Genomic DNA, 20,724 nt, shown 5'->3' with positions numbered 1-20,724 from the left:
GCGTGAAATATAGCTGACTGCGAAGCTGATATCAGGCCTAGTAGCAGATAGGTAGATGAGGCTGCCTACTAGTTGCCTATACGCAGTATCATCAACGGAAGGAGAATCAGACTTGGCTGATAACTTGAGACCTTTCTCCATAGGTGTAGATGCAGGTTTGCAATCCTGCATTCGGAATTTGTCTAACAAGGCTCTGGCATATTTGGACTGAGAGATGAATATACCAGAAGACTGTTGCCAAACTTCAACACCTAAGCAATAATGCATGAGCCCAAGGTCAGTCATATCAAAAGACTGGCATAAGTGTTGTTTGATTCCCTGAATCAAAGATGTCGAACTGCCAGTGATGATCAGATCATCCACATAGATAACCAGAAGGATGATGTCACTGTCAGTAGTCTTGATGTACAGATTTGAGTCTGAAGAACTCCTCTTGAAGCCTTGATCACTGAGGTACGTATCAATCTTGATGTACCATGCCCGAGGGGCCTGCTTCAAACCATAGAGAGCTTTTACCAATTTGAGAACTTGATGGTCTTTACTAGCAACCTTGAAACCAGGAGGCTGCGTCATGTAGACCTCTTCATGGAGATCACCATTCAGGAAAGCACTCTTTACGTCCATCTGATGGACCTTCCAACCAAACTGTGCTGCCATGGCTAGGACTAATCTGATGGTGCTCATCTTTGCAGTAGGAGCAAAGGTCTCCTCATAATCAATGCCCTGACGCTGAGAAAAGCCCTTTGCCACTAAACGAGCTTTGTACTTATCCAAAGTACCATCTGATTTGTATTTGATTTTGTAGACCCATTTGCAGCTAATGGGTTTCTTCCCTGGGGGAAGATCAGAAAGGACCCAAGTGTTGTTCTTCAGCAGGCTCTGGTGTTCAGATTGCATGGCCTGTTCCCACTCTGGAATTCCTTTAGCCTCGGAATATGTTTGAGGTTCAAACACACTGTGAATGTTGGCCATAAGAGCAAAGTTAACAGAATCTATAGTTTTGCTCTTTTTTCGAGTAGTTCTCCCATCAATGAGCTCATCATCATCAAGATCAGCAAGTGTCTTAGCCCACCACTTAGGCCGGAGAGGAGAATGACCAACAGTAGTACTAGGAGATGCTTGATCAGCAGGATCCTGATCAGAAGAATCTGGATCAAACTCAGGTGAAGCATCTTCAAAACGAGGTGATCCTGCAGGAGAAGCCGAAGGTGTCTGTACAGGTATCACTGGCAGGACTGGAGCTGTAGGAGCTACTGGAGCCCTCCCATCAGGTGGACCTAATGGAAGCCAAACTCCCAAATAATGAACCTGCATAGGCTGGTCTACTGGATCAAGAACAGGAGAAACAGGCATGAATGGTCCTCGCTGCTCATCAAAGACTACATCGCGGCTGTATATGAGACGAGATGTCTCAACATAAATAAGGCGGTAGGCTTTGTGAAGACTGCTATATCCAGCAAGCATCAGTTTCTGACTCTTGGCATCCAACTTGGTGCGTGAAGCATCAGGGATCCAAACAAAAGCAAGAGAGCCAAAAACCTTCAGATGACTGATTCTGGGCTTGCGACCTGACCAGGCCTCTTCCGGAGTTTTACCTTTGACCACCACTGTGGGTGACCGGTTCAACAGATAAACTGCAGTGTTAACTGCTTCTGCCCAAAAACGCTTCGGAACATGTCTGTGTTTGAGCATGGAACGAGCCATCTCGGTGATTGTCCTGTTCCGACGTTCAACTACACTGTTCTGTTGTGGCGTGTGGGGTGTGGTGAACTGGCGTTGGATGCCATGTGTATCCAAGAAGCTGGAGAAAACATTAGAACAAAATTCCCCCCCATTGTCTGATCTAAGAGTAATAATAGATTTCCCAGACTCTTTTTCAACTAAGGGTTTAAACTTCTGAAATACAATAAATGCATCGGATTTCTTTTTAAGGAAATACACGCACATTTTTCTACTGAAATCATCTACAAACAATAGAAAATACCTGTACCCAAGAACAGAAGGAGTGGCCATAGGGCCGCAGATATCAGCATGAACAAGCTGAAGTACTTGAGAAGCTCGCCAAGAATCGCCACTGGGGAAAGGTGTGTGATGTTGCTTCCCAGCCTGACATGCGTCACAAACTCCAAGGTGTTGGGTTTGAATCTCTAGCAAACCAAGAACAAGCTCATCCCGAGCAAGTTGTGAGAGATAATGCACATTTAAGTGCCCATATCGCTCATGCCAAAGTGTGCTGATGGAAGATCGCCGAGCAGCCATAGCTAAGTCCTGAGAATCACCAGAATCAGTAAGTCTGAAAAGACCATGATCCTCAAGACCAACTGCAATAGTAGACTTAGTCGCCCGATCAGTGATGGTGCACTGATGTGAACTGAAGGTGACTGCCAAGTGTGGAGAATGTCGCAGCAACTGACTGACCAAGAGTAGATTTAGTTCCATCCCTGGAACGTAGTACACATCAAGGAATATCAGCTTCCTCCCAACAGACTAAATTTGAATGTTGCCTTTACCAACAACCGTGTACTCTTCTCCACCACCAAAGATAACAGAATCTGAATAAGGCTGGTAGTCAGTAAACCAGTCTCTGCGATGAGTGAAATGTCGAGAGGCACTTGAATCAATGTACCAGGCAGATGACTGTACATGATCTGCGGGTCTTTTAGCCATGAAGGCATAAAAGGCAGATTTCGCCTGCTCAATGTGCTCTGCACTGTTCGCTTTGGGTTGCAAACCTGATTGCTTAGACTGGGCAGCTAAGCGTTTCCGACATGCAACCTTCATGTGACAATACTTGTGGCAATAGTTGCATTGAATGTTCTTCTTTTTGGTACCATCGGATGCTGGAGCAGAAGACTTCTGCTGAGATGGTTGCTGAAACTTGCCCTTATCCTTCTGAAAGGATTTCGCACCAAAGGCTTGCTCAGTGGAGGTGGAACTGGAGCTGCTACCGAATTGTTGTTTCCACCGATCTTGCTGAAGTAGCAGGGTGCAGAGATCAGTGAACTTTAGATTAACTAATAATAGACGTCTTATCTATTATTGTAATAGTAATATCACCTTCTGATGCAACTAGCTCAACCTGCACAACATTTGTAACCCCTTCTGCCTATGAAGATGATGCAGATAAACCATTACCTAAAGATGTGCTAATGTCTCCCTGTATCGAATCCGCATGTCTGTTAAACTCCTCATACAAGTTTCTGCTTGTCATAGGAAAGGAAGGATCCTTAGGCCTATCAATCAGGCTCTTTAACCACGTACGTGCCATAGGTGACAAATTCCTCTCTTTTGTCCAAACATACCATAAGTCTTTTGCCAAAAGTTTAGAAATTTCATCCTCCTCCTCAAACAGGATTGTGAACATAATGGAATGCATTGATGCCAGTACCCTGCTGGGATGAAACTCGTCCATAATATTCCAAAATGTATTAAACATCTTGCGAATGTCACCAATACAACCTATTGCTAGAATAATATTTTCAAATCTACACCTCGCAAATACTTCAAGTAATCTTGCCCTCTGTGTGAAATAAGGGTCCCGGATGTTGTCCAACTTTTCGAAGCTTTTTACCATGGCATGAAGTATCTCTCTCATAATTTGATCGTCATAAGAATCAAGGCCAGCTATTATCCTCATGATTTCACTAATGCAAGAGAGAGTTGTAAGTCTTATTACCTCATCATGATGTCTCAATAATCGGGGCTTAACCAACGAACCAAATGCTGGAGATAAAGTTGTTTGCATAGCATCGGGTCTTGACTGATCAAACTTGCCTAAATAAGTTTCCAACTCCTCCAAAGTTCTTAGAAGGTCCTCTGTTTGCTGAAATGGACAATCTAATTTCTTCTTTACATTGTGCATTCGTTCTTCCAAATCCTTGTCTCCTGTTAAAGCCATATTGATAATTGAATTTAATCTGAAATAACCCAATTAGGCTGGCAGGAAACTGCTCTGATACCACTGTAATAACCCCAACAGGTTATAACTTCTTCAAACACCAAAAATCTTTATACTTCAGTGGTTTGACATTTCGTCAAACACTTTGCAAGCAAGCTCTGATACCACTGTAATAATCCTGCTCAATTCCAACCTTAAAATGCTGATTGAAGGCTCGAAGAATTTTGTCAAACACTTTGCATACAAGGGGTCATATGACTGATATAACTTTTCAGATTGCTGCAATGACTCTTGTTTCGATTTGCATCAAAGAGAATGCTTACAAAAAAGACTCCAAATTGTCTAAACAATGACCTAACATGAATGTGCAACTAATTTTGACAATATTCAATACAAATATGTGACTTAACTACTTGCAATATGCAGCTACAGCAACTAGTAATTATGACAAATACTTTGGATGCAACCTAAGATGGCATTAATGCACTTACAACCAAGTGTCATTAATATAAACACTTAGTATGCAAAATTATAACATTATTTATGCCAAAAAGAGAACTTACAACCAATTGATATTTTGTCAAACAATTGGAATGCAAACTAATAAGCTGATCATCAACTCTAGGTTTGCAATATAGATAGTCTAAAAATTACAACACTCTTTCAATTGCAAAATTCTAGCCTTCCTTTGATACGAATAATGCCAAATGGCAAACAAAGACAAGTACAATATGAAATAGTGAAGTGCTGAAGCTATATTTGGTACTCAGCTGAAAACCTACATTTCTCAGTAAATATGCCAAATGAGAAGTGAAGAACCTGATTGTAGATGGCTGTAATAATTTTCTTCAATGCTGCCCCTTCTGCTTTGCTTTTTTCCGATTTGCTTTTTCCACTTGCTTTTTCCGGATTTGCTTTTTTCGTTTTGCTTTTTCGAACTGCTTTTTTTAGATCCGCTTTTTTTTTCGAACTGCTTTTTTGGATCCGCTTTTTTGAACTGCTTTTTCGGATTGCTTTTTTCGGAGCTGCTTTTTCTTCGGTTCTGCTAAAAATGCCTGCTGAAATGCTGAAAAATGGCCTTAGGCCCAATGATGCCCTAGCTGAAGTGACTGAAGTATCACCTCCAAATGTGCAACCCTTCAGAAGATATTTCACTTCCTCAGTTATGCAAATCCAAGGGAGTTTTCATTCCCAAAGATCAACTGACTATCTGAAACCACTTGGCTCCACAATAGACTATGTGACTGAATCACAATTTGATGTCAAGAGAGAAATAAACAACTGGATGATTAGAATGAAGCCCGGGGTGCCTATTTATTCTTTTTTCTCCACTTTCTCCAGAAGCTTCTAGAACATTATTTTATTTTATCTATTAAGTGACTTTATAAAATATTTTATAATTCAAGTCACTTTATTAAATTAATTAAATATAAAGTTACCTTTTAATATTTATTTATTTGATAACTTTATAAATAATTAACTTAATACCACTTATTTATTTAATTAAAATAATTAATCAGTCATCCTCATAAAATATTCATTATTTTGGATAACCTAATTAATTAAATCAAATTGCCTCCAAAATGGGGACATGACACAAATTATAACATAAAGTTGCTTTATCATAAATGAAATTCAAGTAAATTAAGAGAGATGAAGACAAATGGAAATTGAATATTATAAAAGGGGTTTCAGATTTCATTTCATGCATCTTGATGACATTATATATTTTGGTGAATTTGTGAATTTGAAGGGTTTTGAGAGATTGGTTGTTGAAAGAATTGTGAATTCTTTTCAGCAGAGATTGCACTTTGAGCTGGCTATCCTTATGCCAATAAATTGTGCTTTTCTTTATAGTCTATGGCTGCGATCTGAACTGGCCTTTGTAGGATCAATTCATGCTGAAGATTGAACAAATTTGCTGCTACCTATGAAGTGGTAGTTTATAGTATCTTTGTAAGTACAAAGTCCCAAGTTCAAATGTCTTTGTGATAAGAGAGACTACCACCTAGTGGATTCTACACTGATGGGGCACAACAGCAATGTAGTTAAAATTCCATGAATTTATTTTCTTAGTATTGTGCCACATTCACAATAGATCTTGATAATATATGCAAGTACCCTTAGGGCCCGTTTGGTTGCAAGAATTGCCAAATGCGACATTCATCTATGCTGGAATAAGCTCTCTTCTAGTATTCACACATTCTTAAAATAAGGTCTAGAATATTATTTGGACCTATTTGGTTGACCTGGAAAAGAAGTTGAAAGATGCATATTCCATGTTTGGTTGCAACAATTGAAATAGGAATTGGAATAAGTTTTTAATTTTAATTTTATTAGTAATATTTTAAATAAACAAGATTTTTTATTAATAAAAATCGGTTATTTTATTAATTTTTTAAAAGCCAAATTATTTTAAGTAGTTTATATTTTATTTTTAAAATTGACTGTCAATGGACGTAATACCACAATCTTTGAAATTATTTGAAATTCGAAGGACATATTATATTGTAAATTTTAATTTTAATTCTAAATTAAATCACATTATTTTAAACTCATATTCAATATTGTTTATACTTTATAGCTACTTAAATTCTAAGTGAGATCTTTAAATATTAATGTTTATTATTTAAAAAAGTCAAAAGTTAAAATTTCAAATTATAAATATTTGATAGCATTTTCTAAAAATTTAAATGTTATATATAAGAATATATTTGAGTATAAGATCAAAACTAAAATCATTTTATATATAAATATGTTAAAGAAATTGAAAATACAAATAAGTCGAGGTCATTAATATGATATTTAAATGATCTTTCAACATAGTTTTAATTATAAGACTAAACACAAGATTTTTTTATAACGATAATTTATGAAAGTTTATTAAATATATCAAATCTGATATAATCTTTTTTGTCATTTTTAAAAAAATCACATTTTAAACTTTAAATAATGTTGACCTAGTTTATATCTTATGATGAATGGAGAAATAGTTATGAAAAGAGGAAATAGTCCAAAAATGCATTCGAGCGGCAAAGTCATGGACCCGACAACCTATCAAATTGGGTTTATTAAAAAGTGGAATAAGAATAAGCTATTCTTATTCCACCTTTTTTAAGGAATACTACTACACTCATTTTGGGGTCAAATTAGGAATTCTAATTCTAATTTTTTATTTTGCAAACAAACGTCAAATTGGCGAATGCAAGTATTTCGATTTTCCCATTCCCGCCCAATTCCTGCAACCAAACGGGGCCTTAAAGAAAAAGAAATATATTATGAGATTTACACAAATAACTCATTGTCAATACATTAAGAAATATCTTTGCAAATGTGTTGGGTTCTAACACACAGCAGTGACCAAAAAAATATGCTTAAATTTCCATCCTTATTAACACGTTATGAGATTTATACCAGAACAATGCAATCATTACATTATGAAACATATTTATTTATGCAGTGTTTTGACACATAACATTGATTTAATCAAAAACCAGCAAAAACTCATAAAAAACATCTCAAACAAAATCAGCTTCAGAAAAGTGATCGACGCTCTACTTTCTTGGCTTTAATTTCCAACCTCCCTCTAAAAGTGTTGAATCTCACTGTTTGGGATACTTGAGGCTACTCAAAATTGATTCAGTTTCGTCTCTCGTGGAAGGATTTGCTTACTTAAATCTGTGATAACAATGTCTGTGTCCTATAACTAATCTGGAACTGCCAACTCTAATTATAGAACCATAAAGCTGATCCCTTAATACCTAAGATACCGATGCGTGGCATTTTGGCCAGGATGCGGGTGCAGATACGTGGGGATGCACAGATGTGTTTGGAAGCAGCACTGAGGTGGGCAGGAAGTGTGGCTTCTGCCTGTGGATGCTTGTGGGATGGTTGGGAAAGCATCTACAAAGCATCCGTCAAGCATTTGGGCGAATCCATGGAGCATCCGGACTGTATACTCTCCTCTGCAAATATGGCTGACTGGAACCCCTATTATGTTTGTTCTCCTAATCTCTTCCTTCTGATGTTCTGCTTCTCTATCGAAATCTTCCCCCTCCCTCAAATGGGAGACTAGACCACTTGATTACTGGTCTAAAGCTTACTATTTTGAAATGCAGTCAATATACACTGCCAAACTGACTAGAACACTTGGGGAAACTCAATCAGTTTTTTGCAGTATTATAAGTGTCATGTAGATGAACTATTTCAGTCATTCACACTGGCAATATACTTAGTTATACAAATGTAGCTGAAAAAATTAGATTGCTCGATTGTTACACTAAGTCAACAAGGCTTATTCAAAGTCTTACCTATAATTAGGCCTTCAAATTTTCTCACAAACTCTCATCATTTTAGAAGCCTAAGTATATGTGTACCATGTGTTTTGTTGTTTATCTTCTACACTGTGTGTTGCTATTGAAAAATATTAGCTTATACAAAATAACTTCGATTAAGTCTTTGATTCATTTCCCATGTTATGTCTCGATTGTTTTAGGGTTGACACGGCAAGCAAAAAATTCAAAAACTACATTTGCATACATAAATTATTGTGTGTGTGTGTGTGTGTGTGTGTGTGTGTGTTTCTATATATATATTCATATTTAAAAATATATATATTTATATATGGACCCACCCAAACGCATCCAAAATCCCCCAAAAAAAAATCTGCGCATCAGCACCCTGCACCCGCATCAGCATCAGAACCAGCATCAGTAACTTATCTTAATATCATCATCTTTAAATTCAAAACTCAATTGAGGAGACTGAAAAAATGAATGTGGTGTAGGATGTTTGGTTTTTATATTATTAGCATCTTCAGTTTTTAACTTTTTTGTGTACCAATAAAGGGTTGCTGACATTCAAGAAAAGACTACTGTAGTTACACAAAAAGAATGCAACCCTTTTGCAAAACTATGGTCAGGCAGCTAATTTTGAAGATCATAGCAAAAAACTTAAAGAGACTTACTGAAATTTCTTATCAAAATCCCAAGGATTAACACAAGAAGACATTCATTTTGATCAGTTAAAAAAAATTTACTGGATTTCAAAATTATTGAAAAGCGCAGAAACACACTGATAAACCAAAACAAATTCAGAATGTCAAATATTCGAAATATGAAATTGAAGTTACTCAAACCCCTCTTATCAGTTAGATCAGCTAAAGAGATTGCCTCAACTAGGTTGACTTGTTCAGGACTGCACAATTTTAAAACTCCTTACCAACATATATCACCATAATTACTAATTTGAATGAATCATGGGGAGGTTGTCAATAAAATTTAAAAAACCCAGAGAGATACAAATAAGAAGGAAAGCCAAATCAATGTAGTGACAAATCAAAAGAGAGACGAGTAAAAAAACAGAAAAGTTGACTCACCTATTAGCTTCGCCATGGTTAAGTAAATCATGTAAAGTATCGATTGCCAATGCATTCCTTACTTCTACCTGCAGGCGATGAAAAAATCACCAAAACATTGTAGAGTTTTGTTAGGGTCCACTAAAGCAAGAGTGATTAATCTTTCACTTATAAAAAAGCTATGAATTCCAGTAACAGCATCAGGCAGCAAGCAAATGATGATTCAGACTTTTAGAAACTGCCAAAAATTTAAGCCGAAGGTTGTAATCAAAGATGTGAATGAAACAGCTTTTCAAAATGATAATAATTAACTTAAAGAAATATGTTTCAGCTGCTTCATCAGAACTAGAATAAATTCATCCTGTACCCTCTAAGTTGCCTTCTTTTCCTTACAAGTGAATGCTCAAAATTAACTTAAAGAAATATGTTTCAGCAGCTTCATCAGAACTAGAATAAATTCATCCTGTACCCTCTAAGTTGCCTTCTTTTTCTTACAAGTGAATGCTCAATAAGCTGGGAAGGAGGGAGGGAGGGAGGGAGAGATTATACCCCTACAAGAAAAATGTTATGTCCTAAACCCTTGTCTTTTTTGCCCAAGAACAAGTCATGTTTCAAATTTTTTCTTGTTTTGCATGTCATTTTGTTGTTTCTTGTCTGCATTTGCAGAGCTACAAAACATTTGAAACCAGGTGACAAAACAAAGTTGAATCAAAGAAACCTATGCATGGAAGCATCACATGCAAGAAAGAAATCAAATTTTCAGGGTGATGAATAAAGGAATAAGTAAATTTTCAAACAAAACATGCAGAGCACATATAGGCACCCAATTATATGATGAAACATTTTCTAAACTCAGAGTCAGTAATGCTTATATAAGCACACAATTATATAGTGAGTGTAACATTTTCTAAATTCAGTCAGAGTACAGCATAGGTTGGCCTAGTGGTGGAGAACTTGTGCTCTTGAAAGAGAGGTCACAAATTCAAATCCCACAAGGGTAAGGTATGTATGTCTCATTTGTAGCACAGCTAGGTGCCTACACCGAGGAGTATGGGATAATACCATATTATTGTCACTATATGTAGACCCAAAAACAAATGGCTGGTATCATGGACCATAAAAGCTCCTTTCCTTTCCTTTTACTTTTTTACACTATTCAGTGCAACACAATACCAAGAACACAACAAATAGGGCTTATCAAAATTTGCAACCACAGAAGAATGCACCCTAGAATATGAAGATAAGCTCTCATTTTCAAAGTCTCCGGGATACCAATAAAAGTTAAAATGCAAACCAGTGCTAGCCTTAGAAGAAGACAGATTCTAAATTGAAGACGCTGCATCAACATGTATAATCAGTCTAGAGGATCAAAAAAAGGAATTTCCAAAGTCAAAACACATTAAAGCATTAGGTGCATACCCAGCAAGGGAAATGGTATTCTAATTATCAAAAACTGCAGCAGGTTTATATTCGTATGCCCAGTGAGGAAGAAATGATTTGACTGTCGTACACAACTTCCACAAGCCCACAAATATCATATCCCTCTCATACCAAATGATCTGTAACCTCTTAAACTCGTAAAATTTAGTAATCACAAAAAAAATCTGCTTGTTGCTTGCTTGAAACAGATGAAGTTGTTTTAAAGGTAAGAACAAAGAGAACATAACAGAAATAAATACTGCATAAAATTCATAAAAACTCACTCAATTCCACAGATTTTTATCTTGAAAACCCTCTGAGGGGAAAATCAGCCTATATGGTGGCAGAGTTTTTCCTTTTACATAGTAATAATATTTATTTTGAACAAATAGTACAACAGAGGGTGCACCATCTATTCTCTGCTTTTCTATATATAAATTCTTTTATTGCTCTTTTACAATATTCTTTTCAATCCTCCCATGATCTCAAACACATGCTTTCACCTCCTTTCAGAGAACTGGTGATGTTGGTAAATTCTCCCAGGCCTATAAAATTCACACCAAAGCTAAAAGTCAAAACAGCATTTGTTCATTCCAAATTCTGAATTGCGTGGTTGGAAATCACTAACACCATTATGGCTCTATCCTGAACACTTCCACACCCACATTGTAGAAAGACATTGCCACAGCCATGGACCAGTATTTCTGCTCTATTATCTGAACAGTCTTATTTCGTTCCTTGTTTAGGTTCTAGGTCCATCTTTTTGTTCGTGTTTGTTCATGACAGCCATATGGAACATTTAGTTTCCTATTTTTCATCATTAAACCACAAGTACTTTTGATTTCCCAAGTCAATCCTAATTCTTAGTAACAACACTCCGATCAAAATAGACTCTATAAGTGTTTTCTAAATTCATTTAAAAAAATTTATGCTTCTGCAATGATTTTTTTTTTGTGTATTTATGTAACTTTTTATTTTATGAATTCATTGTCGAGTCCATGTCAAATTTTAGGCTCTCAAGATTTAGCTGAGTCTGAGCTTTTGAACTGCAATCATAAACATAATATATATATATATATAATACTCATTATGAAAAGACGAAAAAGGTATGGAATCTGAAACTGAAATTGATATAGTATCTAATGTTTATACTGGACCAAATCAAACCAACAAGACCAAAACACATTGATATAAAATGACAACCTGCAAGAGCATCATATACAAGAAACTCATTTAAATTAAATCTGTTCACTGAATACTAAAAAATAGAAATAAAATACAAGATCAAAAATAGAAATGCTGATACCTATTCATCAAAAAGATAAAAGGGGTTAAAATTCAGCTGGCTAGAGTAAGGCAAAAGAAGAAAAGATAGTGTTCCACCTGGATTTGAAAGGCGAGAGACTCTTCTTGTTCATTCAAAGAGAGAAAACTATTACAAGTGCCTGCCAAAGAGTGTCATCATTCCAAGGAATATTATTTTCAACTCATAACTTAATACTGCTTAATCTCATAATTGCCTGGAAGAAAAAAATTACATGTGGTATCCTCATGGGAGATTAAAGCAAATGGAAATGAAAAGTTACCATCCGAGGAACAAAACTAGAAATCTCTAGTAAAGGCATCAGAATAAGGCAAATAAAGATTTTTTATGGGGAAACCATAATACCTATTTATGATCCTAACTAAATCAAGTATCCAAAGGTTGTCCCATCTCATGTAAAAAGAAAAGGCTGTACATATATATACACCCAATCAATGTGGTATTTCAAGTCTACCCCAACTCGAAAGATATTCTATTGAGTTATGGTGCAAAGTAAGGGTAGAAATGATCTCAATGTCTTAAACAACCAATTTGAAGAACCTTAGAAATGATCTCAATGTCTTAAACAACCACTTTGAAGAACGTTAGTGTCATTCTACAAAGGAGTTCCTTCATAGATCACCACTACTCCTTGTAGCCCTACAAATGGACCTATTTCTCCATACTTCTGAAGCAGACCTGATAACCCAAAAAGAGACTTTGAGATACTCCTTTGACCCTTATGACACATACATGAAAATGAGGTAGGATTACTTTGCAATGAATTTGTCAAATTCTGATTGTCCTTGTTTGAATTAGACCTAATATGACATTCAAGCTTATGGCAACTTGGGATTTGATCTCCAAATGATTCCAAAAGGATATTTAAGCAATGCCTTGACTTAGACAAGGTCAATACACTCCCTTCAATACCACACAACAGTCCCAAAGCCCTTTTTTGGTACAATGTAAATGTGGACTTCTTATCAATGGTTCTCAGCCTGATACATGAGGATATCAAACCAGCGTTACAGGACTCTGACTCTGGCAAGGACTCGGCGAGTCCCAAGGCGAGGTGCCAAAAACGAGGCAACATTTTTTTTTAATGTTTCTTTTCTTTTTTTTTGGTTTGTAAAGCATGAGTAAGACCTAAAAAGGTCATTCTGTCACTTGCAAACACAAAGAATAGAGAAAGAAGAGTTGAGGGAAGAGTATTGGGGTTTTGGGAGACAAATTAGCAAATCCGTTGGCTCTCGTCTATCGGTTGTTGATTGTTTGTGCCAATTTTTAGCTTGCATCAAAGCACTGAGAGAAGTTAAAAGAAGCATTTGGAGGAGGCTTCTTGAAACTTGGGTTACATCTCCATTCCTAGAGCAAATTTGAAGAAGTAAGATACATTCTTTTGTGTTATTTTGCAAAAGAAATCCGTTCATGAATCTTTTTTTATTTGCATTTGTTTGGACTCTTTAGATTTGTTCCATTTTATATTGATGAAAAACTTGAAAAGTAGCAGCACTAGTGTTTGTAAATTGGATTTTATATATTCTAGATGCTTATTTTTTTCATTTATGGTATATTGCAGCAGCAACAACATCATGTCTCAACTTGAGGGTAGTGGAACTAAGCCTACAACTAACCCTGATGTTGACTCTAGTGCAATAGCAAGGGATAGGGCTTGGAAACATGGCATTCCTAGCCAATTAAAAGGATTTGAGACATGTTGGCATTGTATGATAACATATAATGGGGGAGGCATTAATAGATTGAAATATCACCTTGGATATATACCAAGGCGTGATATCAAAGCATGCAAGGCAGTCCCCCAAGATGTTATGCAGCAAGCTTTCTTAGGAAGCTCTAGAGAAGAAAGAATTAAGAAAAAGCAACAATAAGAGATGGCACAAGTAGCTAGAACTAGAAGTGTAGAGGGCTCTTCAAGTTATCATGGACATGGTCACCCTCCAATTCCACCTTCTAGTACTATTGCATCTCAAACTGTGAGCATTAAACCTCGGGTGCGTAAGCAAAGACCATCACTTGATTCCATCTTTGTTCCACACACAACTCCGGTGCACAACCATCACTTGAGAGCATGACTTAGAATAAGGAGAAGCATGAGCAAGCAAAGTTAGAGCTTGGAGATCTCTTCTTCTACAACAACCTTCCATTTAATGCAGCAAGGTACTTAAAATTTTAATTTTAAATTTGTATGTCTTCTCTTAATTTCAAGACTCAAGAATTTGTATGTCTTACTTCTCTTACTACTAATTTAGTAAGTATATTTATTAGTTATTTGTATATTTAATTTGTTTTAGGTCTCCTTATTGGCAAATTGTCATAGATGTTATTGTTTGTGGTCCGAGGTTCAAAGCCCCTAATGATGAGGAGCTAAAAGGTCCCATTTTGGCCCATCGAGTTGCTGATGTAAAAGTTGAAATTGAGGAGCAACGTTAAGTATGGAAGGGTTGCACCATCATGACTGATGGTTGGACTGATAGAAAAAATAGAACACTGCTGAATTTTCTTGTCTCCTTATCAAGTAATTCAATATTGTACTTCGAAAGTTAGAATTTAGTAAGTTAGTAGTAAATTGATTGATCATTGTGATTGTAATAAATTTCTTTATTTTTTCTTAGGTTCCACAGTGTTTTTGAAATCAATTGATGCCTCGGGGAAGACCAAAACTGCTAAGCATCTTTGTGAGGTAATGAAGTAAGTGTTGAAGGAGGTGGGCGAGGAAAATGTGGTGCAATTTGTGACAGATAATGCATTTATACTTTAACTAATTTATTTTTAAAATTCGCATTTATACTTTATGTGATCTATGAAAAGTTGTGTATGTGTGCAAAGTAGCTTCTATTTATCTCAATTATTGTGTATTTGATGTTAATTGGCTAAACGATGCATGAAAAAAACTTAAAATCCTTTAAAAGCTTTGAATTTCATGGTTTTTTAATTTGTCAAGTCCGAGCCCAAGCCTGGTACAAGTCTGAGCCAAGTCTAAGGTTGATAACACTGTATCAAACCCGGAGCATCACTTTTACATGTGCAAAACTTCTCCCTTCTTCCTACAAGTTTGGCATATTTAAGAGCACATTAGTATAAACCACTTCACCAATTTTTAGGAGTTTTCATTATTGGAATGGTGTTCAATGCATTTTTCTTACTTCTAGATACCCTAGGTAGGGTTTTGGACCTGCCTAGAAAGAATTGTTTGTACCTCCCTTGAAACTTAATGGATTTCTATGAAAACAAATGCAATGGAAAGCTAACTCAATGGAGATTCATCCTCGATATCTTACATGTTGAAATGTATCCGTACAAGCACGAGAAATTCAAGAAAAAAAGCAGAAAACACATTTAGATTTGCAGGAAATAGTGATTTCATTGATTAGCTCAACCTCCGAAACTTTATCCAACCTATTGGATCAGTGACATAAGGCCTTTTACATATTTACAACCATTCTCCAACCATCCCTAGCCAATTTTCAAATTAGAAACTAACTAAAAACATCATTATGCCCATGTATGACAAACAACACAAAAAAGTTGTTTGACAGCATTGTGCAACTTTGACAACTTGTACATTTTTGCATGTACTATCACCTAAGAACCCAACCTTGACTCTAATCAAGCTAAAATGGTAACAAAAGACCTTATTACAAAAAAGGACATCAAACAAAAACAAAATGCCTAATTTTGGACTCTTGAACCTAGTGGACCTGGGGTGCTCTTACACCATACTCTCAAGGAAGGGAAAAAACTAAAGATTTACTTGAGCTCAGACCATCAACTGTGTATCCATGTTAAATAATATAATTTTCTGAGATCCATGTGGCATCCTACATGGGAAGACCCTTTCGTTTGACCATGCATTGTTTCTTGACCTTGTGAGCTCTTTTGTGTCAATATGGCAGCCAACTCCAAAGGCTTGCTTCGTAGGGCATCTCTAGCCAATTCCTCATCTAAGAACACTATTGAACCTACATTATCACTTGCAGAAAAAACTCATCCATCCTTGTAATGAACTTTCTTCATCTTCAAACCAACTTTATGTTTGGATTTGTCAAAAATGCTTTGTAGGCTATCCTTGACCTTTTTACCTATTCTTATCATCTCATCACTTTTTGTTGCATCTCTTGAGGTGCTGCATGATAAAATATATTAAAATTCAGCACAAAGGTAATTGAATGGCCTATGTCCACTTTAGAAGCCAAAGAGTGGAAACCTTTCCTACCATCCCATTCGCATACTCCTTAAGCAAATCCTAGATCCTCAACATCAAATCGCCCCTCATTTTTGTTGTTAGCATTTCTAGGTTTTGGGATGGCTGCGAGGTTTGTGTTCTCTTCTCGTCATTATGAACTCCTTCCTACCCATCATCATCACATTAGATCCCATAGTTTGTCCTTTGTTTTCCTCCTCCAATGGTTTCAAGGTATAGATGACATCATCCTTCACTATCTCATAAGTAGTCCTCCTTCCACCATACTCGGCATACCTATAAAATTGCCATGGTCTACCAAGGAGTAGATAGCAAACGTCCATAGGGATGATATCACACTGAACTATATCCTTATATGCTTGTATATTGAGATCTACCCAACTTTGCTCATCCACCTACACATGTTGACCCTTATTTAACCAAGAGACTTCGTAAGGAGTAGTACGTGTCTGTGGTATTCTCACCAACTTTAACATCTCTACCATTTCTAGAGAAACCATTGTCAATGCTACCCAAGTAAACCACTTTGTAACATTTAACTTGTGATGTACTCCTAAAGAGTGATTTTCTTTGAGTGGGTTCTCTCTCCATGGGAATTTTGATCAAGATTTTCCTCACCGTGAGAGACTCACTAACTTCTAGATATTTATGCAATGTAGAATTTAAGTTGTCGCCATCCTCTCCTTGTGCAAACTGATTTATTCTTTCTCCAAATGAAGTAGTGGAATGATTCTCATGGCATTTCCATGCTTGATGGCCTACAAACTTATTGCACTAGAGCACTTCCTGATGAATCCATTCAATCCTCTTCCTTTGCCTCCAAATTTGCCTCTATTGTTGGGTCTTCTTCCTCCAAAAGTGCCCCTTGATTCTAAGATTTGTTCTCTCCTTCCAACTTCTAGAATTGGTCTCTACCAACAGAAGTTGTCTTCCCAACTCTGCTTCTCTTGCCTTCTTTTCAATTTATCTTCAGCCCTCATTGCTAATTGGTAGCATTTATCTACCATTCTTGAGTTTGTCAAACTTAACCATTCTTGTGTAGACTTTGACACCTATCTTCTTTTGCTTGAGGTTTTGAGGTTCTCTATATACTTGGATAGCATAGTCACTAGGTAGAAACTTGTCTTTCATCTTAGCAACCATCCTATCCCAAGAAGTAATTTTTGACTTGCCTTTTGTTCTCCTTTCAACTTGGACATAGTCCCACCATAGCAATGCATGGCCTTCAATTTTGTCATGGCTAATTTCACCCTTTGTTCCCTCGGCACATTCTCATACTCAAAGTAGTTGTCTAACGCCCCTGTCCGATCCAAAACTTCTTCACTCTCTAGATTCCCTCCATATATTGGCAAATCCATCTTCACCTTGTGAATGTCTCCCTACACTGCTTTCAATAGCTTTGTCATTCTCAAGTCATCAAGATCCACCTCCTCTTGGGATTCTTCTTGTGGATTTTCCTCCTTCCCTTCTTCTCAAACACTCATATCCCCTTTGACCAAACCTCTTATTTCACTTGTCTCTACAGCAGCAAGTCTGACTAGAAGGTCATTTGTCAACTCCCTCATTTCCCTCATCTCTCTTGCATGTCTTTCCTTCATCTCAATCATTTCTCTAACCAATGGGTTTCCTTTTGGAGGCATATTTATTGCTTTCTCCCTTTACTTCTTTTCTTTGTTGATCAACCTTTTCTATAATACCACTTTGATGCAAAGCAAGAGTAGGAATGATCTCAATCTCTTGCTGATGTGGGTTTTGTTCCACTACAACATACATAATTCAATACTTAGTATTCCAGGATGAAACACCATATCTCCAACTCTCTTTTGAATATGGATGCTCATATGCAAAACAATATATATGGATTGTGTGATCAAATGAGACAACCTCAAGGTTCCTTCTTATTATGGACTTTCACTCAGTTAAAATGATGTCACATGTCGGTTATCACAAAGAGCCTTATGTTGTTCATTCAATGGATACAAACTTGACTTTAACTTCTTCAAATCAAACAACTTGCAAAGGAGAGGGTTTAGAAAGCCACTCTACTCCTAGAATGAAAAAAATTGTGAATGTCTTTGGGACTCTAAGTTGTCATCAACCAAGCTAGTGTAATCTCCTAAAATAAATGTAAGATGTTCAAACTACCACCATTCCATTAGCACCATCCATCAAAATGTATATCAATCTGCAAGCAATAATCCAAGTGAAGTTCATATAAATGTCACTCGACCATAGAAGAAAAACTTACAATCAACAAGTAGCTAGTGGTTTAGTTTAAGTGAGTTCACCAAAGACACATCCAAAAACACTTCCATTAAACTAAACACTACTTCTAAACAACATTAAATGAAATCTACTCTAAGAAAGGAATTGGAGAAATTGTGTAATACTCTAAAGAAACACAAGTAATCCACCATGAAGACCAACAATAACTTTGATAGCATTATGGCAAAAATTTCAACAAAGTCTCCTCTCCTACACTACCCTATTACTAATCTCCTCTCTAATGAATCTTATCTCTAACCCCTTACAAATGAAAAGACCCTAACCTTTTATAGTTCCTCAATTATAATGAAGGGCCAAAGATCAAATTGAGATCAAGGACCAAGATTTACCCATTACAAACCCTAATTAGGGTTTCCATACTATCATCCAATTACATGAAGGCACCACCTTGTGGGCCAATGAGAAAAATACAATGCTTTTGAGAGCCAATGAGAAAATTGTACAGTTGGCATAATATTATTATAAGCATCACAGCATTAGCAACTAACTTTGTGCTTTAGATTGCATTATTTTATCCTAAATAACAAACTATAAAATTATTGGGCGGTGCACAAGATGTTGTATTACATATTTGAATGATACTCTAACCCATTAAACCCATATTATAATCAAGCTCAAAAAGGTAAAATAAGTTGGAAAGCATTTCTTCTAACATGTGATTATGTTTTGCACAACCACAATAAATTGCTAATCTAGGATTTATAATGACCACAAACAACTCAGATCAACAATACATAGCTAGTCCTTTAGTCACAATGAAAGCTCCAAAATAATCTCTAGGTGAAATTGTTCCTTTAACCAAATGGGGTTTTGTCCTTTCGCAAATGAGCTCTATGGGCTTTCAATGTTCATCCTTCACCGAATGCAAATGCATGGGTTTCTATCACTAAACCTAAACAGTTGAACACAAGGGATCAATAGTTTAGGTTCGAGTTTGGCATATTTTTCATCATAATTTCTTGATCCGGCACTAAATCCTTAATATCACCTGAAGCAAGGATGAAACCTACAATGAAAGCCAATAGCTTGTGATAGGTAATAGTAGAGGGTAGCTATACCAAATTGTTGTCATTTTCCCTTAAGCCCTCTTGAAACCATACCACATGTGGTTGGATTTACTCAAGATGTGTGGGTGGACATGCAATGATGTGAGTGGTCCCACAAGGGTTAAAATCCTAATGACAACATTAATGGCAACCTTGGTCAATTCTGGTGTTCACACCACTAGAGATCCACGTGGATCCATGTCCACATTATTAGATGATCTTTAAAGGCTCACAAAATCTTCTAGAAGGTGTGTCACCAACTGAGCATCAATGGCAATTCAATCATACAAGGAGGTAGCGAAACGAGGTGAGAATGTGTTAATTTTTGAACCAGAATACATAAAATGAAATATACTAAAATTCAAAACACAAAGGCTTATCCTAGGAAAGCCCTCCACTTGAGGGTGAAAAACCCAGCCCACAAAATTATTTATCCTTTACAGTTCACAGAATGAATACAAAGATTCTTGCTTATGATTAAAAACTCTAAACATTCAATCAATAAGTCTTATCCAACTTATTCACAAATTGTTCACTTTGGCTATACAACACAAAATAACCCAAAATCACAAGTATCATACTGATACTTCTAAGTCTAAAAATGTCTTAGAAAAAATATGTTGATCATGCACAGATTGAATACACAATACTAATATAACTATACTAATATAACTATCTCCTGTGGAACATATAAATCATACATATATAAATCGGAGAGCAATAGACAAAGATGAGTTTTTCAATTCTAATGCAACTATGCCAATATATTGTTGAGTGTCTCTTTTCTTTTTCTTCCACGGGCTCGTATGATTAGACTTCCCATGAACGTAAAGGTCTCCACCATGGAACACAAGAAGACTATTGTAAAAATTACAACACCAATCAATGCATTTACAGTGATCAAAATCATGAACCATTAACAGCTAAAACCACGATGCCAAGATAATACACACATGGTGACATGTCTTGATGCCAAGATATTACACAGAAAGTGTCATGTCATGATGGAGCAACTCAACCATATGACAAGTTGTATTACGCCTCAGGAGGGCAATGAAGAAAGGCCAACTAGAACATCTTCGCTAGAAAATATAAACAATCATAATGTGAAGTAATGAATAGAAACACATACAATAGCATATTCAATCAGAGAGAACATAGACCAGAACTCAAAGTACATTTTGATATAGA

At 36.3% G+C, this 20,724-nt stretch overlaps 1 protein-coding gene across 4 annotated transcripts in view; it reads right to left on the bottom strand.

Moving 5' to 3' along the window:
* LOC149531006 (uncharacterized) overlaps positions 1-20,724 on the bottom strand; it is an 83,254-nt gene that overhangs the window by 45,246 nt on the left and 17,284 nt on the right. For all 4 annotated transcript variants that reach the window (XR_016358844.1, XR_016358845.1, XM_089810351.1 and 1 more), the window contains exon 5: positions 9,276-9,343. Coding sequence is in view for 2 of the 4 variants with exons in the window: in XM_089810351.1 (XP_089666477.1) it covers positions 9,276-9,343 (68 nt within the window). In the remaining 2 variants the exon portion in view is untranslated. The remainder of the gene's footprint in view (positions 1-9,275; positions 9,344-20,724) is intronic.

The sequence above is a fragment of the Cupressus sempervirens genome, chromosome 11, assembly GCF_028749045.1.
Source record: "Cupressus sempervirens isolate cs-2001-9-10 chromosome 11, ASM2874904v1, whole genome shotgun sequence".
Lineage (NCBI taxonomy): Eukaryota > Viridiplantae > Streptophyta > Pinopsida > Cupressales > Cupressaceae > Cupressus > Cupressus sempervirens.
The sequence above is the reverse complement of the archived record's forward strand: the minus strand, read 5'-3'. Positions and strand labels throughout refer to the sequence as shown.